A 27,372-nucleotide genomic window follows, 5' to 3' on the forward strand; every position below is an offset into this window, starting at 1 on the left:
CTGGACCTATTATGCTCATTCCAAGCTCCTTATTCTAACTTTGCACTGGAGTTCCTTTGCTTAATTCAAAGTTAAAAATAATCTTTATAAGCAGTAAAATCTATTATTTCTACTGTGTAGACAACCCTCCCTTTAAGCAGGCTATCTTCTGATTGGATGTCTCCTGAGATGACCACATTATGAGTATCCCTTCTTGCCAGCATCACAAAGACCCAAGAGGCAAAATGTTACAGTGATTACTTGTAGATACACTGACCTAATCATTGGCCCAAATATTATCATCAACATACACCACATCATCTTTAAGAGTAAGAAATACATCTCACACACACACACACACACACACACACACACACACACACACACACACACACACACACGTGTTCTACTAATTGTTTTTATTTTTATAAACAGTTGAAATGCAAATGATGACAATATAACATGCAGCGTTTGTGAATATGTACATATAAATTTATAAATTTGATAATTTGTCCAAAACTGGACTATGACACTGTTACACAAGTCTCCTTTTTCTTCAGTCACTATGATGAAAAACTTCACCACAGACTATTCACATCATGTAGATGGAAAGAAAGATTTCCAATTCTAAGACTTTCCAGTTTTAACATCCTTTACCTGGCTATTCTCCTCCAGTCTTGCAGTTTATACTGGCTCTCTCCATTAAAATTTAGTGTTAGAAACTCCATAGTATGATTTATTAAACTTCTGACAGCCACCACATATTTTCTCAGAGATGGAAAGGTCAAGGATTTTATTAAACTTACACCAACACTTATCGACCTTCACCCGAATGCAGTGATATACGCTGTGACTCATGACGTCGCGTCTAGCCAATGCGCACCATGGCAGCTTTGCAGTACAGCACACCTTATACAAATACATTCACAATAACGTGAAAATTGGTAACAGACGGCTGTAGGGATGATTTTTTAAAAAGTGGCATATATGAGATTATAAAGCATAAACCTGATGTACATCAAACACAACACTCAAAACATATAACACATGTAATAAACTGTACAACAAGCATAAACACACATACAGACACATAAAAGCATACAAATATACACAGTTTTCTGACACAGGTGTGGGAATATATTTGAAGTTCTGTAAGAGCGAGTGCTGAAACCACCCGCACCAGATTTGGATCTTATTCTGAGTGTTGTTACAAGACCTCTGCCTGATGACCTTAAAGGCCTTAGTGGGATTTAATAAATGAGTAAGTCATCGCCGTACTAGGAACACAAGCATAAAGGTGCTCTATTGACTATTGAAAGGATTTTGAGTGTATTACTTCAATCTACTATCAACATGAAAATGTAAAGTTAAGGTAACACATAATTAGTATAGCCAGTCATATTTGGCAAAATATTTTTATTATTTATGCCTACTCAAATGGTGATAGGCTGTATCATCTTCATTAACCAATTCATCAAACAATTTTTCTGATTTTTCTATCGGTGATCAGACAGCAGTAGCTTGTGAATGCTTTGTGCTTCAATGATACACCAGATATCCCAGTTTACAGGGATATCTGGTGTATCGTTTACAATACACCAGATATCAGGAAGCTGTGAAGCAGACTAAAAGAAACTGTAAACTGTTTACAATTTGTCTCTAGCACAAACAGTATCTAAGTCATTTAAAGTAAAAAGGTAAACAGGTAAAAAAAAATGGTTAAGATAAAATGAAAGATGCATCGAGGTCATCAGAGGAAATTAACATGTACAACTGCATGTCATCAACATATGAATGGCATATGAACAGTAACACGTGTAGGAAGAGCAGTGGCGATATGCTCCATGTGGATCCTCAAAAACACCTTGTGTTGCTGCACAAAGGAAAAATGAAAAGCTGGTGAAAATATCATGCTCGCTGTAAGTCAATGCTGAGGTAAAAGTAGATTTTTCTCATGGTATATGTGCTATATGTTATGAAATAAAATACATTCACTAATTTCTTTAAAAAAAAATCTGTTCAAAAAATATTGTCTATAAAGTTAAGATTAAAATTTGGTTTGCAATTAATTCCAGAGTTTATTTACAGTTAGACTGAGAAAAAACAACTAACAGGTTTGTAGGGATGGAATCAAACCATTATGTTGCTATTCGAACTATTTAACTCGCTTCCTCTTGTGTCTTGTTGTGAGCTTTGCTTTGTGTTTAAATGTCTTAATTATCTCCTCATTGCCATCCTCAATTCCTAACCAAGCCCCTGTATGTATATACAGTCTCATCATTGTTGAGTCATCTGTGTTCTCCTTTGATTTCTGTTTTTTGAATATCTTCATGGTCTTACTAGATTTATGTTTTTATTAATTTTTGGGCTTTGTTATTTTGTTTATTGAACTTTGTACCAATTCAAATAAATGGCTCACCTTTTTCTATGAAGCTCTACCATCTGTGTCTGAAACTATGGGTCCTCATCGCTCTCTAATCGACACACAGCACACTGTGACAACACTGAAGAGTAAATGTTTAAATGCCTCAATGAATTCTGTCAGATTAACCCCTGAGTACTGTGAACACAGATTTTCTTTTCATGACAATGCATAATTCTTCTTCCCCAAGTTATTGTTATTGCCTTATTCGTCAGGACTGCGGTGCACAGATGATGTTTTGCATTTTGACCAAAAGGGAGACATTTTAATACAATATTAAATCGACATTAAGCTGTGAACATTTAAAACTCACAAGTGGAAAAAAGGCCACCCCCAATGCAACATCATACCATTCTGCATCATGTATTATTATCTTGTAATAGTAGAAACAAATTTTACTTACAATCATACTGGGGGATAAGTTTGCACGGGGGTATCACACAGGATGATTGGAAACAGCACAACGACCTCATCCAATGCTCCTACGTGGAGTTTAACCTGCAGGAAACAAAAAACAGAAGCTCATTAGATTTTAATGAATAAAAAAAGAAATGGATCCAAACAGGCTTTTGCTGTCTGAACAGCTGAGGTAAACTGGGTTATCAATACATCCATGACTTCTCAACCCATCACAGGTACTAACCTCAATAATGTAATCAACAACCAGAATGCTGCACTCTGAGATGGTTAAAGATGCAGACGAGGGAATAGCGAGCATGATCTCAGTGCGTACATAAGAAACCTGAGCACCAACAGGTTCTCCTGACACACACGCCAAAGTTTTGATAGCCACCTTCCTGTTGCGCTTACTGTGGGTGTAGAAAGTCTGTTTCTGTTGCAGCTTCACCTTCGGAGTAGCTGTTTTAGATGAAGGGTTACTAAATTCACAAAATATTTTCACTGTTTCGCCTAGTGGAAGAAAAGACAAAGTGGCAAGTTATTTCAATCAAATTCTTCAAACTTAGCTATTATAATTGATTATACAGATAAAACGATTATCTGATGGATGGAAACCATACCAGGGGTGAAAGCTTTCGTCGCTACACTGACTGTCAGAGTGACGGGACTGGAGTTACACCACAAGCTACACGGTGTCACGCTGTTTGAACCTGAGAGTGGCGCCTGCAGAAAAACAACACACTGATAGTGCCACAGATAAAAAAAAAAAAGAAGTGTAATATACCAATACTACACTGTTTTGCTTTTGGGATTACGAGAAATCAACACCTATTTATTACTCTTATGCAGAAAAAGTTGCACAAAATGAGCATCAGCGGACCAAATCAATCAAACAATGGCTTTAGAATAATATGAAGAAATGGAGCAATCCCATCATTCTCTGTTTCACTGCATATTTGTAGTAGCAGCTCAGGTTCCTTTGGCATTGCATGATGGAACCGTATAAAACTCCAAACATATCCAACATTTGCTATAGTTACAGTAACAAAAAAAACCCCAAAAATCTTAAATTCATCACTTTTGGTCCCATAGTTACTCAGAGCCTCGGTGGGATTCATTTATTAGAAGTGAGAGCTTGTGTACAGTCTGGTTTGTGTCCATTTATTCGAAAAATACGTCTGAGAACATGAACAACTGAAGCACAATACAAGGTTCAATATAATAGTGGTCATTCAGTCTGTGTTGGTTACGACTGGAACATAATCAGATTGTAAAGATGTAAATTGTCTCTAAATGCAGTTAGACAACTCTGAATCATTCTTGTACAATAATTGCTCCCATAGGGTTGAATGAAAGTACAACAAAGCAAACCTGGGGTTGCAGAGCTTTTTCAAAGTCAACATATTGAGTTGTGAATGCAGGAAAAACATAGGTGTGGCAAGTAATTTCAAATTTTGGTTCACTTAAAAGGATTCCTGGGACAATTAGTCGAACAAGGTGTACTTAGGGAGGCCTGTGAGAAATATCAGTTTGATTACAGAGAAACTGCAGACACTGCAACAAAAACAAGGACTCCTCAGCTGATTCATCTGAAAATGCACCACTTACATTCAACCCTGGCTGGTTGGTATCAATGTGGTTTACAAACTTAAGCTCTGTCACAAAGTCCTTGGACATACGCCACGGTCTATTAATGCCCACTGTCAAGGTATATGCTATTTTTCCGTGAACCCCATGAAAGGACGATGGGAAGTTTCTGGGATGCAAAATAATAGAAAAGATAGAAAAAAAAGTGATTCAGGCGCATACAAATTCAACAGTTTTACAATAAACAATAAAAGTAAGCATTATGTTAATGAATCAAAAGGTTGAACTACAACACAACTTGTAGGTTTTGGATTTTAAAAACCAAGGGCCCATTCTTATCTTATATCTACCAAAATCCCTTCATTTTTAACAGTGGCTCTTTACTTAAGTCAAATCTACAGTTCCTGATTTCTTAGCTTTATGCATAATTGTCACACTTGCATTTTTCAAATCGGCAATCAAATTTAATAGCAGACAAATATAACTCAAGTAAATACAAAATGCACTTTTAATGAAGATCTAAGGGGGGGGGACACACCAGCCCTCGAGGCCTGGACTTCGTTTTTAAATCTTTTAGCCTGCTTGACTTTGTCAGACACGTTCTGTTTTAGTGATATCTTCATTCAACACGTCTGGGAGTAATCAGGTCTGGGTGCTTTTTGTGATCTTAAACCCAGCTTTCCAAAATAACATGGCTATTCACCGTTCATTCATGATTTAACAAATAGAAATGCATTTAGCATTTTTTTAAAGGTTATCATTGTCTATTAAAATTTGTTTGATGAAAAAACAAACTAACTAAGAAATCAGGAAGGGGGTAAAGACTTTTGTCAGCATGCCTCCCTGAGTAAAACGCTTCACACGCTAGTGGGTGTTTCACAGTTAAATGGTCATACACACCCTAGTGGGAGCTGACATGTGAACGGATACACATGCGTCCCGAGTTGAAGTTTTGTCCCACGAGTAGCTATAAGAAAAGGACAAAGACGGTGACTGTTTGTTTGCCATGTATCACTGCGTCCAAACAGCACCAGTAACAGCATACCCCTGTCTTCTTGCAAAATAACTCCTTTTAAGTCGAAGAAGTCCAGCCTTGCAGAGTAACGTTTCCTCGTTTCCTGTTTCCCTCCACCTCCTCCGGCGGTCCAGTGCACATTCACGTTTCCCTTCAGCCTCATTGTTATTGAAGTGATCTTTGTTTCTTTTGTCAGATCAAAAGAGATGTGACCTATGATTTGGTCGCCACTGGAAAAACTATTTCGTCCATCGTGCCTGATAAAATTGATTTTGAAATTTCGGATTGTCTGCTCGAACATCTCAGAGAAACAAAACTAAAGACAAGTCTTACAGGAAAGAAAAAGTTTAATACGTCTGATAAATGCAATCGGACAGAAAGTGAGAACGGCCGAATCGAATAACTTTTTTCTAATCAACAAAAATAAAACTGCGTAGGCGACACGTTACTCCGGGGGGATCGCCCTGACATTGGGCGGAGTCACGGGTCAAGTATTCCGTGACCTCCGTGGATCCGTCGAAATTTAAAAAAAGCATTTTAAAGTTGTTGCTTTTCGTTCTCCATTTAGCTCCCGTTACTTTTACATTTGAGATATTCACAACCACCTTTGTTGTTGTTGTTGTTGTTTTTACATGAAAGTAACTAATCTACTTTTAGTAAATATGAGTTGAGCCTGTTTTGATAAATATTCATATTTATGAAGCTGTAACATCCCTGACGTGTTGCTGTAATGTATTAACTTATGTGTGATTAACTTTTTTCTTATGGAAATATCACTGATTGTAATTTACGACTATTTAATTTATTATTATTCAATTACTTCATTTATTTTATTTGATGGATCTTTCCTTACATTAAATAGTTTATTTCTTAGGTAGATTATTTAAAAAAAAATTAAATTCGATTGGTTTACATTGATAGCATTCTTCTGACAAACTGGAGACTGTAAGAAACAGTTATAATACACAGTACAACCAATTTATTAGAGCACCACCCAATGCTTATGCCCCACAGCTGACATAAATTAACAACACTGGTAATATCCAAAATAACTACACCAGTATTCTCCAGCTGTTTAATCAAAATTATATATTTTTAATCTATTTTTATTTATTATTATTATTATTGTGTTACAATTATTGTTTTGTTTTGTTGTTTAAGTTAACATTTTTGCAAAAGCTGATAAAAAAATAGTAAGTAAATAACAATATAAAGTTTTTGTAAAATATTTATGTTTTCCTGTGTTTCTGACAGAAGGCTTTGTGAATTTTCTAAGCACTGTATATAATATAAAATCATCTGTCTACACAGGTATTATTGGGTTACACAACCAAATCCCTTTTTTTCCCTTTTGCTTTTCTTCCTCTTCCATGCTTCAAAATAACGTTTTGGCCTCGAGGTACTGCTTTTCTCATCTGTCTAATTAACTGTTTTTCTCATCTAAATGTGATCTCTTATTATAAGAGGAGACAGACTGTATCCACAATGAAACATTTAGAAAAAACTATCATCATCAAGGTTGTTAAGAGACTTACACTTTCATATTTCAAAGCAAGTATATTTCTTAATGATGAACATTAATCAAAATTTGAAGTGCAAGTTTGACACTGAAGAATGTTTTATATATATATCACTTATGAATAATTAACTTCAAATTGTTTGGAAATGTTTTTACAACACTTCCCAGATTGATGTGCAGTAACAATCTAATGTCTTTCCTGCCTGGCATTGTGTTAACACAGACCCACAAACTGCTAAAACCCCTGCTTTAGATGCGCTCACACTTGCTGATGATCAGTTGGCATTTGATTAGCACCACCTGTCTGCTACTTACCCTTTTAATTCCTATGAAAGCAGTAAGGGTGTACTTAGCTTTTTGCACACTGCTTCTGAATTTTGGCTCAGTTTCTGTTAAATAAATAATAACATGGTGTGATATGTCATGTTTTGTACTTCGCTTTTTTTAATGTCTTGCATCGAGAACTGAAAGAGAGCAGGCTTTCCTTGACATGACTGTAGTTGAACTAGCCTGACCTTTTAACAATGTGCAATTGTTACACCACTAGATGGCACTCCATACTTTATTGAGGCACTCTATCATATATTGTAAAGCCATGCATTTTTATACAAAAACATACTGACAACATCACTCGCCATTGCAAAACCCAAATGTCATGTTTCCATTATGTGGAAATCAATTATTTCAGAACTACTCACTGAATAAGCTGCAGTGGCATTTTACTGTGTTATGCTTTAATAAGAAGTGTTTTAACTCCCCTTTGATGGGTTTATAGTACACAATACAGCCATAAAATGAAGATAATGACCCATTAAAACTGACAGCTCACGACATTTAAAAACTCCTGGCACAAGTTAACCTGGACACATATCTTTTCAGACCTGCTCGCTTGCCACTTTTGAGAAGGGAATAGACCAGTCAGCAGCCTCTTTAATTTCAATGGAGAGTATACTGCACAACATGCAGTGCAAAGGACTTAAGGGAGTTTGTGATTTCGGCAGCCAAATATCACTACGTGTAAGAGACTTGCTGCTTTGTAGTGCATATATACAGGATGTTAAAACATATACAAGTGACTGACAGCGATCACAGACTACCCCACACAGATAACCGTTCACATTATCTGTTCAACGCTGCCAGTAGAACACATTTTACCATCGAGTTTAGAGAAGTTACTAAGAACATCTTTCATTAAACCGACCTTCCAGTCTGGTGCCAATATTATAAAGGCCTGAACATTTATTTTATGGTTTATGTTATATGTTTTAGGTGTGCGCGTGTGTGTGTGTGTGTGTGTGTGCGGGCCTTTATAAATGTAAATGTTTGACAAGACTGTTTGCAATATTTAGATCATAATCTCAAGACAGCGCTTCAGCTGCATTTTAAAACAGGACGAGCTGAAAAGCAGAGGTCGGTTTAATCAACAAACTTTAATGATGTCTGTTATTCAACCACTCAAAGACTCCAGGCTTATAAACAATGGAAAGAATTTATTGTTGCAATAGCGCGGGAGACGCCACTTGTGGAAAGCTCAAGATCCCAGCTGTTGCAGAAGAACTTTGGTTTTGTTAACAATTACAATCCCTTTAACACTAGCACCAAGTCTAGCTAGTGGATAAGATAACATATAAAGCACAGGAACCATTTCTCCTCTGCTTTTGTTTACCTTTGTTGGACAAAATAAAAGATAAAATCTCACGGAGCCATTTTAAACTGTAAATTAGTTCATTAACTTTAGCTAGTAGTTATTTTACTGTTTACAGTTAATTATTATTTCAAGGTTGCAACTTGTTTACAACATTAGATTTGGTCTTTTTTCTATTTTTCACTCATTTTCAGTCCCGTCCTTGTACCTGATCATTTCTGGAAAGCTGGTTTTTGTCTATTAAGATACTTAAACACTAAACAGTGAACCATTCAGACCTAACTTGAGGGCTGAACCACACAAAACAGATAAATTAGCAAGACACTGGTTTTAAATCGTGTCGTTACGCAGGTACATTGCTGACAGACAAACTGAAATGTTTGGGAGAATATAATCACTTTACCTGTTTTATCTTCAAAGCAGATTTTTGAGTCAAAAAGACCTGAATGACAGAGTGAATGATCTGAAGTCCTGCAACGAGTCTTCTCAGAGTTGATGCAGTGTAGTAAAAGTTACCTGGTTGTTGTGAATCTGGAAATTTAAAGTGAATGAGTGTTTGGCACATTTTGCTATTACGCTAGAGAGTTGTAGCAACATGATCTGCTGATTCAGATCTTCACATGCGCGCGTGTGTGTGTGTGTGTGTACTGCTTGAGTGCACTAGCACACACGACCATTCATAATAGGCTTAGCAGTTTCTGATAAGGGCACCTATCAGGTTTAGTTGAGCTCATGGTGACTTGACTTTTCCTGCCAACTCAGTAAATCAACCACATGTAGTATGATGGCTGCGCACACATCTGCCTATCCATATCTTTATCTCTGAGATATCACATCACAGTATTAGTTAAACCACACAGCAGCTGGTATTCTGATCTCATCAGCTGGTTCGTGCAACATGTTTCCATCATTATCAAAGTTTCTGTATTGCAGACTGTTTTCTTTTGTTTTACATGAGCTCGAATTGTGGATTTGCTTGTGATTCTTCTTTTTTCTTGTTACATTTCACCACTTTAATGTCCTCACAATCTTGATTTCTGAAATGATTTCTGTTTTGGCTACATGTAACCCCGTTGTTTGTTGTTCAAGAGGAGAGCAGACATTTCAGTAATTCAGACCTAAATCCAAAGTGAAGTAAAAGAACCCAGAGGATAAGCCGCGTTATTGATCTGTAGTTTCTACACACCGCCTCTCTCCTCTAGTTAATCCACAGGGTCAGCTCTAATGACATTGAGGAGCTCCTCTGGCAGTCAGCACTGCTGCCATTTGCAATTTAGATAGAGGGAAAGGAGACGAGGAGGAGGAGGTGTATGAGGGTGAAAATGAGGAGAGAACCTGAAAGACGGGGGAGAAAAGGAAAAGATGAGGCAGAGAACTGCGGTAAGCTGAAAGAGAAAGACAGGAGGGATGCATGCACTGCAGGAAAAGATTTTGGGAAGGCAAAGACAGAAAATACATCAGGTGGATTTGAATGACAGGAAGTCAGAATGTGGAAAGAGTTGGGGCAGCTTAGTTGTGCACATCATGTCTTACAAATGTATGACAAATGACACCAAATCCAAATACATACTATGAAAATAAACAGTTCAAAATTGGAGGAAATATGCTTATCCGCAGTTTTCCTGATGGTTATGTGGAAATTTTGTCTCCAGCTTAGTTAGATCAGGATAAAGACAAAAAATTAATAGGAACTGAAAACACAGCTTTCAGTACCAAACTGTAAAAATATGAATTGTTCATTTGAAAAGCAGGAGCCCTGTGCACACATAAGAATCTCCTCATCTAACGTCAGCATGTTTCTAAAATCTCATAACTATTCCTTAAACCAGGATGTGGAGGAACCTTAGTGTCTGATGGAAACATTTAACATAGAGCTTCAAAAGAGAACTTTTACATTTCTAATAAGGCTCATGCTGAGAGGAAAGGATTAACTATGTCAGACGTTTTTCTTCAGTTATGTCTTTTCTTTTCTATTTTGCACTGGCTGATAGAATTCCTGCGGCAAAACAGGAAAGCGCAAAGGGAACAGTTGGCAAACCTAATCTTGTGCAGATCCTCTGATAGCTTTCTTCTCCACAAACAATGCTGGTCCAGACTAGAAAGGCTCAAGAAGGGTGCTGAAAGACCCAACAACCAGGCAGAGCCAAGCTCTCTATCAGCCTCTGACAGCTCAACACTCAGACACGTTCATTTAGTGGCAGGAAGATATAACTAAATCACCTCAGAACAATCGTGCCACTTAATGCTTCATATGCTCTGTTGTTGTTGTTTTTTTCTTTTTGTGTGCTTTTATCATTTCATTTCCGTGCTTCATTTAAAATGTTTTTTCTAAAGTACGGGCTACTATTTTTCCTCTTAAACAAACTAATTATTCTCTTTCTGTTGTTTGTTTGTTTGTGAGAGACCTTTTTAAATATCTAAATTCATATCTGTCTTTACATTAACTAATTCAGTCCTCGTTCCTGTAATGATGTTTCTGCACTATTTGCACAATGAGAGACGACCTGTTTCTTGCTCTCTGGGAAGTTTACCACAAGATGAAGTAACTGTACGAAAAAATACTATTTTAAAAGAACATCACAGATTGCGGTCTGTGTTTCTTTGTGGTCAGACTTTAAAAGCTATTGCCACCATGATGTCATTACCACAGAGCCAGTGCTACAGCTAGTGAGTCAGAAACTGCAGGGTTCTGTAATGTAGACTACAAATCAGTCAGTCAGAGTGTGTCTGTCTCACTGCCTGTGGTTAACACACAAACAACCCACACACAATTGTCAGCCCACATGCTATATTCATGTCTAAAGTTAATGTCTAAAGTACTGCTCCATCTCAGAGTATAAGAGTTACCTCAGTAAAACAAAAGAGGTGCTTTGTTCCATCGTCAGGCTAAATCCTCCCTCAGCAATTACCGTTCACCTTCCTAAGACCTCGGCGAGGAACAGAGCAACACTCTTTCTTTTAAAGCAGGCAGTGGAGCATGAAGACAGTGGCGCTCTACAGTCAAAGCCAGATCGCCGTTCTTCTTCATCATCTGCCTGTGTCTGGAGCTTTAAATAAAATCTTCTGATTCTGTTAGTTTCCACAGCAGGACCGTTTGTCATTGTTTCACACATAAGAAAAAGGCATTTCTAGTGCGAGAATGGCAGGGGATCACTAAAGTCACTGGTACTACTACTGTGGGAAGCAATATCTTGTACGTTTTCATGGCAATCCCTATATTTTTAAACTATGTACACACAAAAGATACACACTAACAAGCCTACTTCTAAAATTCTGCACACGTCTGCTTGTTTAAATCAAATATTTGCCTTGAAAAGTATGGAAAATCTTTTGCCAACAGTGGTAATGCTTAAAAATCCACTCGGTCTCCCCTCAAAACTCTTATTTTATAAATCAGGGAAGAAAGAGATGTCATCACTCGAATCACTTTTGCCTTGACTCTTCATTAAGCTTTTCCCATTTCCCATTTAAGTGTAATGCAGCTTTGATCACATTATCAGGCACTAAAATGCCATAAAAGACAAGTTGGAATGAAAAAATGACCCTTTCCAACACACTGTAGTGCTCTCACTGCTGCTGCAGTTGTTTACATCGGGGCCGGTGGGAGGCTTCCAGACGCAAAGGTTCTGACAGTCTATCAGTGGAAGAGGGTTGTTAATATGGCCACACAACCTCTGTCCTGACCTTGATGCAGGACCATCCATCATCTAAGCTTAGAGGAGACATAAGGTTGAGAGGTGTATCCACCAAGGTTAGAGTTTTCAATCCTATGTAGTATAAAACCTCTGTTCTGATTTCATATTAAAGCCCCTACGTGTGGAATTTGCAAGGGGTTGTTCAGAAAAATACTGTGGCAGTGATAAATACAGACGGATAAGTAGTGCTGATAATAAAAGTTAATATTTTACTGTTAATTGGTATTATGGGATTGAGTTCAAAGTTACCTGAACTCTTAGATGTGAGGGCCTAGATGAGACAGACAGCTATCTTACATTTACTTTCGGCCACTCTGTTCATATCTATTTAGGTATTTAGCAGGCTAGTCTTAAAGTTGTACTAGCAACTGGTTGCCTATCTAAAAATCCCTTAGCAGTGGAGCTACATTAGCATTCATTTCACATTGTTTTAAAAGCACAATACTTTCTCCTTTTTTTTGGTCCCTATCAACACTCGAGGAAATATCTGCAGCTGACTTTGTCTGTCTCCCGGTGCTGCTCTGTAGTGTACAGAAGACTTTTAGAAGTTGTTTAATGAGAGCGTTTGCCTGCTGTGGCTGGAAACAACACTCATGAGAGAAAAGAGAGTGAACCAGAGTCAGAAAACCAAAGAGCTTAAAGATGTGGAAAATCTCCACAGAGCTGAGGAGAAGTGCAGAGTTAGTTCCAATATCCCATCTCAGAAATTTGCCAAGTTTGGGATTAAAAAAAGAATAGCTTGTCTTATTTTAGCCCTAAAACAACATTTTTTTTTGTATTATTATTATTGTTATTCTTCTCATTATAAAGGTTATCATTATTATTAGTAGTAACAGGACTTATAGTGATAATTATTCACATGGATTATAAGTAAGAAGTGTTGAAACCTACACTACCCTCTTCCTTTTATCTTTTTGCATGTTTGTCACACAAGTTTCAGATCATCAAACAAATTTTATAATAGACAAGGACAACTTGTGTAAATACAAAATAGAGCTTTAAATGACAATAAAGGGAAAAACGTTATCCAAACATACCTGGCCCTAAAAACTAACTGGTTGTGTCATCCTATTGAGAGAAGAGACTTTAACATCTCTGGAGAAAGTTTGCCCCACATTTCTTTAATTCAGTCATATTGGAGGGCTTTTGAGCATGAATGCCCTGCCTAAGGTCATACCAAAGCATTGATTAGGTGACAGCTAAACCTTCATTTTGTTTTTTTGTTTTTTTTTAGACATTCTGAGGTGGACTGTCCTGCTGCATAGGCCAGATGTTCCTTGAGGTTTAGGCAACGAACTGATGGTCGGACACTCTCAGTCGGGATTTTCTGGTAGAGAGCAGAATTCATGGTTCCATCAATTACAGCAAGACTTCCTGAAGCAGCAAAGCAGCCCCAGACCATCACACTACCACCATCATTTTGCTGGTATAATATTCTTTTTATGAAATGCTGAGTTCATTTTCCACCAGATGAGTCAAACCTTCCAAAAAGTTCAACTTTTGTTGCATCAATTTCAAGAATATTTTCCAACAAGTCCTGGGGATCATCAAGATTTTTTTCACAAATGTGAGACTAGGCTCTGGGTCCTTTTAGGTCCTGGTTTTCTTCTTTGAACTCTCCCATTGATGCCATTTTTGGAGTCATTTTGGTCAGCTGGTCACTCCTGGGCAGGTTCACCATTGTTCCAAATTTTCTCCTTTTGCAGATAATGGCTCACACCGTGGTTCACTGGCATTCCGGGCCTGTAACCCTCTCCAGACTGATAGATGTCAATGATTTTGTTTCTCATCTATTCTTGAGTTTCTTTAGCTCATGGCATGACACCTTGCTTCTTGAGATCCTTTAGCCTACTTCACTTTGGTTTGGCTTTGTTTTAGTGGCTTTAGTTAGGATACCAGGAAAAGGAGATCACTGCCATGAAATTGTGTGTGTACCACCTGAAGAATGCCTATAGTCCTGCCTGTTCTTTTATTTAAGCTCCTTGTGCTCTCAGTGTTGAAGATCTGAGAATGTGCTTTTGGCTGGCAGCATGCAAGCTGTGTCTTTGTTGCACACTCATACACATTTATGCTCACACACACACACTCATCCAATCCCCACGCTCCCATTTTGTTTTTTGGGTCGCACTCATCTGCAGCCTTATTACCCAGAGTCCTCTGCGGCAGCCCGATCGCTGCTCTGCTGCTGAAGTGTTCTGTTAGTCACATCAGCACCCAGCACACGCTCAGCTCAGCTCAGATCATCAGGAATTTCACCGATGGAAAACCTGCTCAGAATTCAGAAGAAGCCTGTGCATACATCTAATTGTGATGGAGTTTTCCACCTTGGCTCAACTGCTCTTTTTTCTCTGCTTAGTCACAGGATGAAATGCTCTTTCATCTCAGCAAATTAACTGAAGAAATTAAACTGAAAAAAGTCAGCTTTGCATGTCTGAATCAGGATTGTTGCATTGCCTGCTCCCATAGTAAAACACCTATACTATTTTCCAATCACCGTGACTATTTGAGTCTTCAGTAGACTCATTTACCAATCATTATAGTGGCTATTTCTAATTTAAGATACAGTACAGTGGCCATCACGGTGTGCAAGTCACTCATTATAATAAAGTGATATCATCTGCACAATGTTTGAACATCTGTTGAGTGGAAATGCCCAAGGCCCCCTTTTTTTTTTTAGTAATAAGCCATTTAACAGCTGCTTAATTGGTGTATGAATCAGCAACTCAGATCTGCATTTACTCTGGCTCTGCCATTATTTTTACATTTTTATAGCTCTGAGAAACTTAAATGCTGAATGAGAACAGCATGTCAACAGTTATGTTTCCATGTTGCAAAATTCTTGGGAACAAATTAGAAACGAATGTGACCGCATGAGCGCCACATGATGCTGCAGATGATGCTTTCGCTGAACTTTAAACACCACTGTATACACTGCATCTCTCTTTTGGAGGGTGGTGGGGTTGTTTGATGGCGCCATTAAATGTTTGCCGGGCTGTCCAAACTCCTTTAAAACAAAAACATAAAAACAAAAACAGGCCAGCACTTGAGCTAGCGAGGAATCTTATTTCAAGTTAAATACATATTGGTTGGTTGATTCCCTGCAAAGAACTGACAGGCTATTTTACAACCAGGCATTAATTTGTTGAGTCAACCAGCATCAGAACAGAAGAGTTGGCACAGCGGGGCCTGTATTTTCACGACTGCTTGAAGTCGGTGAGACGTAGAATGATACTAGACATGCTTATTAGGATGTTTTCAACTCTTGCTTCCCTGTTGCATCAGCTGCAGGAAGCAAACACATTTTTTTTCCTTGAATGCCAAGTTTATTTCACAGCCCAGTCTGGATGATCTTGGGGCTGCAGCGCTTCCTTGTTGATTCCTTTTAGATAAACTGTGTAACCAGTTTGTAAGTTGCCTCGCTTTACAGTGCTAATCAAATTACACCCACAGGCAAATTGTTTATACGGGCAATATCAGAAGTATCACTGTGCTTATGAATGCAACTTTTATGGTTTTTTTACACAGTAATAGAGAGAGTTTTGTAACCCCCCCCCCCAACACACACACAATCACACACCCATCCCAGATGGGATAGCCTCTTCATCAGCAGGGAGAAAGGGGGGTGGAAACAGCAAATGCTGTTTAAAGGAGACAGTTTCAAGATGCCCGTGGACCTGAGGGTTTTATTTCGTTTATGTCACCTTATTCATATGTGCATCTACATGCAAACATCTGTACATGTGTGTGCATTTAGTGCATTAGCATGTTACTCATTTGTATTATGTGTTTCCATGTTTCCCAGTGTCCTAGTTTCTTTTTTCTTTTTGCAAGAGAAAGCATTTTTAGCAGGTGAACAGGTGAGCTTCTGACTGCATGCAAATGAAAGAAGTTTGATTTAGCTCAGTCTATCCTCCGCTGTCCGCTTTAGTAAACAACTGTTGAAACAGCGTTACATCTCTAATTCTGACACCAGCATTTAGTTGAGACCCCCCCCCCCCAAAAAAGAAAAAACAAAACAAAACAGTGTGACAAGGTATACTGTTGTTCATGCTAAATTATTTACTGAGACACAAGCTTCTGTAAACTTCAGTAGCAATTAATCTGAAGAACCTCTTTTGTGTGAGAGCTTAATCGTTTGCTAATTAGCGTCCTTGCTAACAGACACTCTCAGTGGAAATATACGATTACATAGCCCATCGACAGGCTCAGTAAACAAAGGCTGTTTGCCAAAATACCAAGGCAGTTGGTGTAAAGCCGGGGAAGGGAAAATGTATTACTTGCGCGTGTGTGTGTTGCCTACTGTGTGTTAATACTATTTATGTGACATACAAGAGGCAAACAAAGTGTGCCTCAGAGTATCGAGAGAGAAAAAGAAATGGGCGGATTTTGGATTTACCCCGTAGATTACGGTGATTTTGACTGTATTTTCTATTTTAGTAAGTGAATATGCTCACTTGCTTATAAATGACTTGAAGATGCAAAGCTAATAAAGAGTGCCTATTAGGTGGAATAAGAAACATCATTTAAGGAGGAGTAGAGAGGAAGAAAACATGATAAAAACAGGAGAGAAGTTTTTTATAGTGAGTCACAATCTTTATGACCTTTTAGAAAAATGTGGGCGCCAAACTTCTCTGGTGGTTTTGTTTAAAATAACTGCTCAAGGCCAAAAGAAGCTCACAGTTTTCACATAAAAAGCAAACATCAGTGAGAAGTCTCAACAACTAAATACTAATTTGTCCAATAAAAATTTTCTTCTCTCCCATCCCAGCAGTCCTTTCACAAGCAACTTTTCTTATGGTCTTTTGTAAGAAGGTGCAACCAATTTGCAAACTACTGGACCTCACTGCCTAACTGTATGTAAATACCCTAAATCATAGGTGTCAAACTCTGGCCCGCCCGCAGCCTAATTACATTTGGCCCGCGAAGCCATACCAAATTACTATTAGAGCTGGCCTACTGGTATTATACAGCCAATATATATATTGTTTAGTATTAAGCTTTGCTTGTTCCATATTGAGTTTTTCAGCAAAACGTGTTTGAGTCCATGAGAAAAGATTCATTCTTATATCTGGAGGAATAAATATATTTCAATAAATATTAATGTTAGCCCACGACTTTGTTCCAGTTTTGAATTTTGGCCCACTGTGTATTTGAGTTTGACACCCCTGCCCTAAATGGTTAAAAATAGGGGGTCACACCTTTTAATCTTTGAATTCACATGTTTTTAGTCTGGGTGCCACAGGTGTATAAAATCCAGCACCCATGCAGCCTGCCTTTACAAACATCTTTGTAAAAATCTGGGTTGCTCTAAAAGGCTTATTAAATTCAAGCCGTATGGTACTGTAGTAGGATGTTACTGTAGCAGTAAGTTAGTTCATTGAATTTCTTCATATCCAGAAATTCCACAATCAGCTGTAAGTAGTTCTGTTTCAAAGTATTTATGAACTAGAAACTACAAAAACTCAGTTACAAAGTGTCAGACCAAATAAAGTTGCAAAGCAGGGATCACTGAGTGGTGAGGCTCATAGTTTGCTCTGCTCACTCAGTAACTGTAGAGCTCCAAACTTCCTCTGGCATTAACATCGGCAAAAACACTGTGCGCTGGGAGCTTCGTGGTATGTTTCCATGACCAGACAGCTCCTGTACGTGTAATGTGTAGGTGAACCAGGACTTTTGTACATATAGTGTCATTTTAAAAGCTCAAACTTTAACTAATTAGTAGTTCTTTTTCAATATTGTAAAAAAAAAGAAATAGAAGAAGAAGTAAAAAATTCTGTTGTATTTTGGTTAAATTCCAGTGGAACAGAAAGGTTGGTGAGCAAATGTAATTGTTAAATGTAAATTTCTATTAAATATGAGTTTATGTTTTTTCTACAGACAACAACAGATATGTGATTTTCAGCCATTTTTCCACAATTAATTATTGTATGAACTGCATTAACTGTGAGTCAGTTTTGGAAGCTGGGAATTGAAATACGAGAACTGCTGCTGGATTCTCAAAGCATTGAACCTCTATCACACCAAACCCCTACGGCCCAACCAGGTCTCGTGGGTTAAGGTTTGGCCACTGACCTGGTAGGACCCAGGTAACCCTGTCCCAGACAGGGTACACTGAAACCATGATTTTTTTTCTCAAAATAGGGGTTTTCTGAATCACTACCAGATTGATCCAGACAACATAGTTCCTGGGATTACTAGAGCTTGGTCATTCCCGAGGGATGACTGAGCTCCTCACTCTGCTCCTCCTCATCAAAAGGGGCCAGTTGAGGTGGTTCAGGTATTTGACTAGGATGCCTCCTGGATGCCTCCAAAGGCAAATTCTACTAGGAGGAGGCCTTGAGGAAGACTCTCTATATACATCTCTCTTGGCTAGCTTAGGAATGACGTGGTGTTCTACCAGATGAGCTGGAGAAGGTAGCTGGGGTGAGGAAAGTATGGGCTTCTCTGCTCATACTGCTGCCCCCTCAACCAATGGATGGATGGATGGATGGATGGTCAATTAGTGTATCTTACTGGATAAAACAGAAAAAGTTTAACTTTGAGGATATAGTTTGCATTTGAAAAAGGCAATAAATCTCACTGTATCGCAAAATGCAATCAAAATAGTATGGTATTGTGATAATGTCATATTATGGGGTAATTCCCACCTTTTACTTTTTATCCTATCACATCTTTATAGGAATGAGCTGAATTTGAGCTGACTTGCTGATCAGTCTGCTGCCTCTTGTACAATGAAAGATAACATACCCCACCTTGGGCTTTCTGAAAGATTCAGGAATCTGGCATAGATAGAAAAGAGACAATGTACCAGACAAACCTGATAAAGGAGAACTGGCACTTTGTGCTCAGTGCATACAGTCAGTCTCTACCTGCTTCTCACACAGAAACATGACAACAAATGGGTTAACCTTTGTTAACCTTTCCATTATCTGTTTTACTCTCTCTCTCTCTCTTTCCTGCTTCCTCTATATTTTCCTTGTTCTTTCTCTACTCCTTCCTGCTCCTCCATCCTCTGGAACACATGGTTATCGCCTGTGAGTGGTTGTCATGGTGATCGACCCCAAGGGACTCATCCCAAAACCAAAAGTTCTGCTTGTCTGAAATAGAACCGCCTCTCTCCAGGGGGAGCGGGGTTTATTTGGCACATGGAGGGGGGAAGTGGGGAAACAGGGAGAGAGAGAGAGAGAGAGAGAGAGAGAGAGAGAGAGAGAGAGAGAGAGAGAGAGAGAGAGAGAGAGCGAGATTTCAGTTAAGAGATGAGAGCGTGAGGACAAGAGGGTGAGATAGAGAGAACCGGAGAGAGTGAGGCAGCATGCATCCATTCCAACTGGGTCACATCACGGGAGCATTGCGTAAGCATAAACACTGCTGCCCCTGTGCTACGCCCCCAGTGCGCACACACATACACACACGCATGCACAGTCTGTGTTTTTCCAGAGCTTACTACTGTCTGGGAATCAGCCTTCTATAGTGCCTTTTATACCGAGATGTAGCCTGTCTTTTTTTTCTCCAGAGTGCTTTGACTCAGTGGATTTGTGATAAGTATATTGTGACAGTGGACTGAACCTTCTACTCTGTTAGCTTCCAAGCCAGTCATAGCAGCATGACATAGCACTTCTTCCCTGCTGCATTTTCCAGCCACACTCATACATACAGTGTTTCTATCACTGATTCTAACTCAGCTACTATCATGCACTGTATATACTACATGCTTCTTTGTGTTGTGTGTGAGCTTCAGCAGGAGAACGTTGTTGCAAAATCAAGCCAGCAAGTTGCTAACTTACCTGAAGTGAGAGTTGCAGGCTTTGACCACAGAAAGGCGCTTGCTTTCTGTGAACATCCATCCATCCTTATTTCTTAACTGTTTAACCATCTTAAAGTTACAAGGGCGCTATAGCTTATCCAAGCTGTCACAGAGCAAGAGGACATACCTGATGTGAAGTAAATGCACTGAGAATGATATGTAAGCATGAAAGTGTGCTTTTGAGACACTGGATAGTAAATGTATCCAAACTTGTGTTTCCTATTACCATCAAACAAACATTTTACTGTTGCCCACGTGAGGACTGGGGGGGGTTCCACTTTTGATCAAACTCACATACATTATGTAGCAGGAATTCCTACAGGTGGTCCTACAAAGTTTAATGCTCATCACCCTCGCTGTCTTTCAGCAGATGTGACATTAGTGTTTCAGCGGATTTCCCGAACATTTCCTCTTGGTGTTGCAGCTGCACTGTAGCAGAAGTACGTATGATGTATGTACAGGAAAGCTTATAAGGCAACCACATCTTCTAAAAGAATGTGTTGTTTTCTCTCTCTCTGTAGAGCCCGACTGTTCCCGACATGCTCCGCTTCCCACATGTTTGGATGTCTTCACACCTATGTAAATAAACACCAATGGAAAAGCAGTTATTTGCTGGAGCTGTTTGTGCAGTGAGCTGCGTGTGCGTCGGTAGAGGGTGTGATTGTCTATAAAAGGAGCATCCAAAGCCAGTTGTTTAAAAATCCTAGTTGGACTGTTTCAAATCCCCCCTCCTCTTCTCAGTTTGCACTAAGCAAGAGGATATGTGTGTGTGTGAGTGTTTGTGTGTGTCGAGACTACATGGCAGGAGAGCCTTTCCAATCAGGGGAATGGGAAGGGGATAGATGCTGACAGACAGACAGACTTCAGACAGGCAGGGAGACAGAAGGATAGACGGTAGAGCACAGAAAGAAAAAGAGAGCTATATGGAGAGAAAGAGGAGGTGGGTGGAGTTACTCTAAAAGGGGGCGTGGACACACAGCTGTCACTCACTGGCGGTAGCCATGGAGAACGGGCGGTCCTGAACAGCAGGACATCCAATGGGAGACGACGCTGCTTGTGTCACCATGGTGACGGGGCTGTGCCCAGGGAGGTTGTGATGGGTTGACAGGTGCGTGACAATCGGAGCTCTCTGCAAGCATGTACGCCAAAGGCAAGAGTAGCAACGTGCCGTCCGACAGCCAAGCCAGAGAAAAGTAAGTTTTATTTATGGGGGAGGAAACCGCGGCTGTGAGGGAAGTTCACGAGCGGCCGGGGGCAGTCACACACAGAGCTGCGGGAGGGGAGGGCGCAAGGCGATACACTCAGCGGCGTGGGTCTCTCAGCTCAGCGCTGTGCACGGCTCAGAAAGTTGACTGCTTTGGGTTTTCTTTGAGAAAAGACAGACATTTTATCTGCCGGTTGTAAATGTTGTTAAGCGGGAAAGGTTCAGTTTTACCCAGCTTGTTTCACCTTGCCAGAATTTTACTTCCAATGCGCTTTAAAAATAAAAATAAATTACGAATCCAGCAAACACCTTCCTTTCTTCTGTAAATGTTTTGGCGTCTTGAGCATGTTGATTGTTTGTTTGATTTCATTCTCATTTTGTTCATTCTTTTTTCTTCAGTCATTACTGGTTTTGGCTGGTGTATGCTTTTCACACACGCGGTCAGGATCGAACAGTTTAGAGAGAAACTAGATGTTCAAGGTCTGGTGTCGGCGGCAGCAGCTGGAAAGTCCGCGCATTTGACCGCTCGAAAACTGCTGTGTTTGGAGCGTGTTGCTTTGCACAGAGGCTGCCTTGCTTTAGATGCCGTGTTCCGCGGGTCCGGTCCTGCTACAAGCTGCCCCAGATGGGGCTTGTGAAAACGGACAGTCACGCTGTCGTCGCGCTTGGGGAGACGGAGACTGTCGATCCGGTTATTTTAAAGTAGTTGGACACGTACTGTGGGTGTCCAGCAAATTTGTGTTGACATATCAGCTGTTGTTTTTTTTGTTTTGTTTTTAATATATAATAGAAATGCTTGTCATGGCTGTACTGCCTGTGTGTCTTGTCCACTGACACGGGAGTGGAGGGCTTTTTTTCTACCCTCCTGATTAAACAACAGCTTTTTTTAAAATTTTATTTTATTTTTTAAAACATTCTACAGTAAGGTCAGCTGCAATGGCTCCATGTGTTTTACGCATTTATCTAACCAGCAAATGATCCCTGGTTCGATCCCAAGAGGAGACACAAATCTCTTGGGGCTTGCTTCAGGAAGGGCGTCCGGCATAAAAATCAAATATGCGGTGCTACCCGCTGTGGCGACCCCATGTGAATAAGAGAGCAGTCGAAATTAGCTTTCTTTCTTTCTTTCTTGTAAGGTCAGTTGTGAAGGTGGACATGTTAGTGACATAAAATAGAGGCTGTGTTAATATAAACTGTGGTTGATAGCCTCTTTTTTTGATGCATGGGAACTAACAGGATATTCCCACACCTGATGCACTGGGTCAGGAGCATGTCTTGATTCAGCTTCACTGGCCAGGCTTGCTGCAGACAGGGTGATCACAGTTGTAGCCTGTGCTCTCCCTGTCTGCAGGGACAGCTTATTGCCACCTGTGAGAGTAGGGCAAAGTTAGTGCAGATATTGTCTCTATCGTCTCACTTTGACTGCCAGATACTGCAACTCGTTTATTGTGTCTTTTAAATCCAGTTCGCCTCCATTGGTCAACAGCGTGATTGAGTGTTCATCCCTTGAGCCCCATTCTTTATTCCAAATCAATATGAAAGAACTGAAAAGTGAGACTCTTATCGCTGCCTTATCGCGTGCACTGACTCAGAGGCTCCGATGGAGAGCTTCCTCCAGGCCTGGGAGATACTGTGTGTGAAAACATGCATGCATCTGTGTGCGCTCGTGTGTGTGTCTTGGCATAAGATTTTGAAGTGGTTCTGCAGTCTCCTGTGATGAAGTTCACATTTGCAAGCTGCTGCTAAAGGTACATCAGCACAAACAACAAAGACGCAAAGCTATAATGAGGAGACACACTAACTTTATGTGACTAAACGTTTACATCAAAGTCGATTTATTTAATGGAACTGAGCCATCTACCTAGCGGATTGTTTAAATTGCGTACACGAGTTAGAGGTGAGCTCAAAGGGAACTTCTTACTTTTCATGGTTAATTCAGACTTCTTTGCTTTTGCCGATCATTTTGTTATCTGTGTTTACACTTCGACGCAAGATTGATGTTCCACTGGGCATTACAGCCAAGACCATGTCGACAAAAGAAGGGAACGCGTGTCAAGAAAACGCTAGATGAAAAGGCAGTGGAAGGCAACAAAATCGAGGAAGCCAAAAGTTTCATTTGTCTCTTAACAAGCAGCCTTGTTTATCAGTGGTGTGTATCAGAGGAGCAGAGCAGGCCCGGCGCTGCCGAGTCTTCAGTTGTTTCTCATTTCTGCAGCGCAGCAGGGGATCAGAGAGTGGGAGAGACAGAGGGCAACAACAGATTGAGGAGAAAAGGAAGGAGGAGGGGAGAGAGTAGGACTGAGGGAATTTGCTGGATCATTAGTTTACAGTGTTGTAGTATTGACCTCAGAATGGACCCCTGCAGACACGGGGCCCTGGCGTCTCGCCCATGTAGATACAGAGAAACTCTAAATACAACTGACCTCTGAAGATTTTGTGTGTGTGTGTGTGTGTGTGTGTGTGTGTGTGTGTGTGTGTGTGTGTGATAAACATCTGAAACATGTAGTCTGTCCTTGCTAGAGATGCAATTTGGGAATATGCTTTTTTTTCTATCTCATGTGTCCACACTATAAAAATTCAGTTCATTTCAGTTTTATTTATATAGTGCTAAATCACAGCAAAAGTCACTTGAAGGTGCTTTATATTGCAAAATAAAGACCCCAAAATAATAGAGAGAAAACCCCAACAGCCAGATCACCTGCCTATTAACAAACACTTGGTGACAGTGGGGAAGAAAAACTCCCTCTTAACAGGTAGAAACCCGTGGCAGGACCAGGCTTAGGGGTGTGCAGGTATTTGATGTAAATGGTAGGAGCTGAAGAGAGAGCGAAACAATCCATAAAAGTTTATATTTCACTACAAACACAGATGTCACGCTTGAATTTAAAATCTTATTCAACTTTCTCTGTACAGTGTAACTAAGCTGCAAGATCATTTACAGTATTGTAGTAGGAATTATTATTTTCTTTCTTATTTGCATATATTACATGGCAAACATTAAGAAACACCCACTGCACAAAACATTTGAAGCACATTTTGCTGAAGGTAGGGGGAAAGCTGTTATCACTTATCAATTTCCTTTATATAATTTGTACCTTTCATGCTGGAGGATATGCAGATAAAGAGAAGCAGATGAGCGAGAAAAGGAAATGTTTTAAAGTATTGTTCTTCCCAATCATAAGAAATAACAATAATAATCAAAAACATATTGTCATACTCGTCAATTATGGTGTCACCGCATGCTGATTATTCAAGTTGGATGTGCCGCACAGTGTCTGGAACATATCTGCCTCTGAGAAAGGCGCAGAGACACATGGGCTTAGGAAGGATAGCTGAGATTTTGTTTGTGAGGCTCAAAGCCCCCAAAAGAAAGACATTTGAAATATTCAGGTGTGCAAAAACAGTAGCCCAAGTTGCAGACCACTTGCAGCAAGGTGTATCTGGATGTCTGATGCTGAGTAAAACTTAAAAATATAATCCTGACGCATGCATTTTTAAAGAGAGTTTTCTCGTATTTATACCCTACGTCCGCGAATATCTGAGAATAGGCTGTCTTTATGCCTTTGCACCAGTAATGAACACTTTGTCTGGCTTTTAAGACAGCAACACTGCTCTGGTCTCGCTTCTCTCTCTCTGCGCTACCTGTGTTATGGTCTGCGCTTGATTTTGATTCAGAGTGACAGTACACGACCACTGACTGTGTACTGCAGTTGTTCAACGAGTGTAGGTTTCAGTCGCTGGCAGTTAGAGGACACATTCCACATAGTTCTGGGATTGTGGTCCTGACTGAGTTGCATTGCAGCACATAGTACAAATTCCTTTTCTCCTTTTTCCTGAGTGAGTATTGAGTCATGGAACAAACTCTGCCTCAAATGCTCACAGATGCTTGTTTTGTCCATTTTTCCAGTGCTCACAGCTCTATAAATTGCTTTTCAGGTGTTTCCTAAAGATCATGTAAAGTCAGGGTTTAAAAAACAAAACAAACAACCTATAGCATAGGAATGTGTAACTAGTATAGGTATGTGCCATTTCATTCAGTCTGGTTCAGGTACCAAGCATCAGTCTTGGTGCAGACTTAAGCATTTTCTGCTCTTGTAAGGATCATCATTCCACACACACACACACACACACACACACGCACACACACACACACACACACACACACACACACACACACACAAAGCTACTTCTAAACCGAGACACCTCAAAATCCTGCCAGGAGGCTGCCAATGCAGCATTGCGCAGACTGAGGCAAAGCAGTGCATGCTGGGAGTGTTTATCCGACAGAAGCAATTCAGGCTGCCACTCTGGCTCTGACAGTGAGTCGCATTACAGTGGAACTACAATAAAAATAGCTGTATCTCTCTCCCAGATGCACTCACGCACCGCAAGCTCACAATGCATTGGATAAACTGTGCAGGGAATCACATTTTCCCCATGCCAGCTGCCACCTGATGAATGTAATTGATGAGGGTTTTTTTTGTTTTGCTTGTTTTGTTCACTACATTTCGTCGTCCTTGAGCAATGATATAGGTGCAATCATTAGAACAAAGAGGAAACCTATTTGTTATGGCAGGAGCAAAAGAATGTAGCCCGAGGGTAAACATATGTTGCTGGTCAGCTTGGATGGTAAAATGAGAGGTTAAGTATGGGAAATAAGCATGAAAACATGAATGCTGGAAGAGTTTAAAATTTGAAATAAACTCCACAGCTAAGCGGTAAAAAAATGAAAAGGGACGGACGGATGAAAGAAAGATTAAAGAGGTTTTTCTTTCCTTCACTGAGGTCAGACGAGGTCAGGTGATGTCCTACAGGACCGCACGGTCTAATGCTCTGTAATGGCTCTGTGTCGAACCTCCCCACTCTATACACACATCCCACTCTCCATGGATCACTTACATTGGTAAGTGGCCACACCTGGTTCTGTTGGCTCAACTCCCATGCATAAGCCCCATACATAAGATCCACGTGGTAGGCCTCAGCATGAGCTTTTCCTTTTGTTTAAGTGGATAAAGAAGAATATAAATGTGCGTGATTACGTGTCTGCGTATCTGTATTAATCTTTGCTGTTCTGGTCAATAGAGAGGATGCTACATGTGTTAGCCTGCAATCCCATCTGAGCTGTCTGCTCACAGCACTTTTCTCCATATGCTTCATCCCTCAAAATCAACCTCCATCTGTCTGTCACGCTGCCATTGTGGATGTGAACTACAACATCCAGTGATCATTACACAGCTAATAGCCTTGCCAGCTCTCAAGGGATGCCTCGAGAACAACTGTTAGAACACGGAGAACTGTCACCGCTCTCTGTCGTCGGCATTCGCCAACACTGACTGTCAGTGAAAGATAGCAACTTAAAACTGCTTCTAGTGTAATCGCCACAGTGTTTTTAGATTAGCATCAGTCTGGGATTACAAGAAAACCAGAGGAGAAATGCAGCTCTGGTGTATTTTCTTTCTGGGGTATACAGAGCTCTCTTCAAATCAAAGTGATAATGACAGTTTGACAAGGCTTTGATAGAAAACACTTTTTAACCTGCTGAACACATAGAAGGCTGGTAAAAGTCCTCTTTTATCTGCTGGCATCCCTCCTAGTTTCTCTCTTATCCCTTCTGCCAGAGATGTAACTTGCCACAGAACTGCTATCAAAGCGGCGGCCTCTTATTGAGCTGTATGAGGCAGAAGGGAAATGGCCTCTGATCGACGCAGGGAGGAAAAAAAGGTCTGATGTGTCAATCAACACACAGGACCCTGAAGAAGGCACCCTCACAGGACGCCTTGGGGTCCTTGGGAAGGATCGACGTGACAAAAGGCCTCTGTCGGCATCAGATAGCATGTGGGAAAGAAGGAGAAAAGAACAGAAGAGGGCATGGCATCCTGAATTTCTTTTATCGCTTCCCAAAAAATAGGCTAAGGATGAGAGAGTTTATCACCTTGTGCTGGTCCCTTAGGACCCCATGGGTGTCCCTGAGTGCTTTTGTTTTAATTAGAAACACATTATCACATCATTTCTCTTCTCTTCTCTTCTCTTCTCTTCTCTTCTCTTCTCTTCTCTTCTCTTCTCTTCTCTTCTCTTCTCTTCTCTTCTCTTCTCTTCTCTCGTT

At 40.1% G+C, this 27,372-nt stretch overlaps 2 protein-coding genes across 12 annotated transcripts in view; one reads left to right on the top strand and one right to left on the bottom strand.

Annotated features, from left to right (window-relative positions):
* Positions 1–383: 383 nt before the first annotated feature.
* On the bottom strand, positions 384–5,908 carry LOC102306796 (arrestin domain-containing protein 3). Of its 11 annotated transcripts, none has more exons than XR_006054453.1 (7): positions 5,288–5,895; positions 4,409–4,556; positions 3,421–3,541; positions 3,045–3,310; positions 2,805–2,899; positions 2,399–2,453; positions 384–1,852 (listed from the first exon to the last, which is right to left on the bottom strand). XR_006054453.1 is itself a non-coding variant. In XM_042221252.1 (7 exons), exons 1-6 carry the CDS (start codon positions 5,701–5,703, stop codon positions 2,807–2,809), a joined length of 966 nt encoding a protein of 321 aa, XP_042077186.1. In that variant the 5' UTR covers positions 5,704–5,893; the 3' UTR covers positions 384–1,852; positions 2,805–2,806. The 11 variants fall into 11 exon arrangements, 6 of the variants coding, with proteins under 6 accessions (XP_042077186.1, XP_042077185.1, XP_042077184.1 ...); XR_006054452.1 differs by having other exon boundaries at positions 2,399–2,472; XR_006054451.1 differs by having other exon boundaries at positions 2,399–2,483.
* Positions 5,909–20,902: 14,994 nt separating this feature from the next.
* The window catches only part of ssbp2a (single stranded DNA binding protein 2a), a 56,843-nt gene continuing 50,373 nt past the window's right edge, over positions 20,903–27,372 (top strand). Inside the window, exon 1 of the mRNA XM_005922890.3 lies at positions 20,903–21,258. Within this exon, the coding sequence (XP_005922952.1) occupies positions 21,203–21,258 (56 nt within the window). The 5' untranslated portion in view covers positions 20,903–21,202. The remainder of the gene's footprint in view (positions 21,259–27,372) is intronic.

This window comes from Haplochromis burtoni, unplaced genomic scaffold (genome assembly GCF_018398535.1).
Source record: "Haplochromis burtoni strain Fernald_Lab_line unplaced genomic scaffold, NCSU_Asbu1 Contig_63, whole genome shotgun sequence".
Classification (NCBI taxonomy): Eukaryota; Metazoa; Chordata; class Actinopteri; order Cichliformes; family Cichlidae; genus Haplochromis; species Haplochromis burtoni.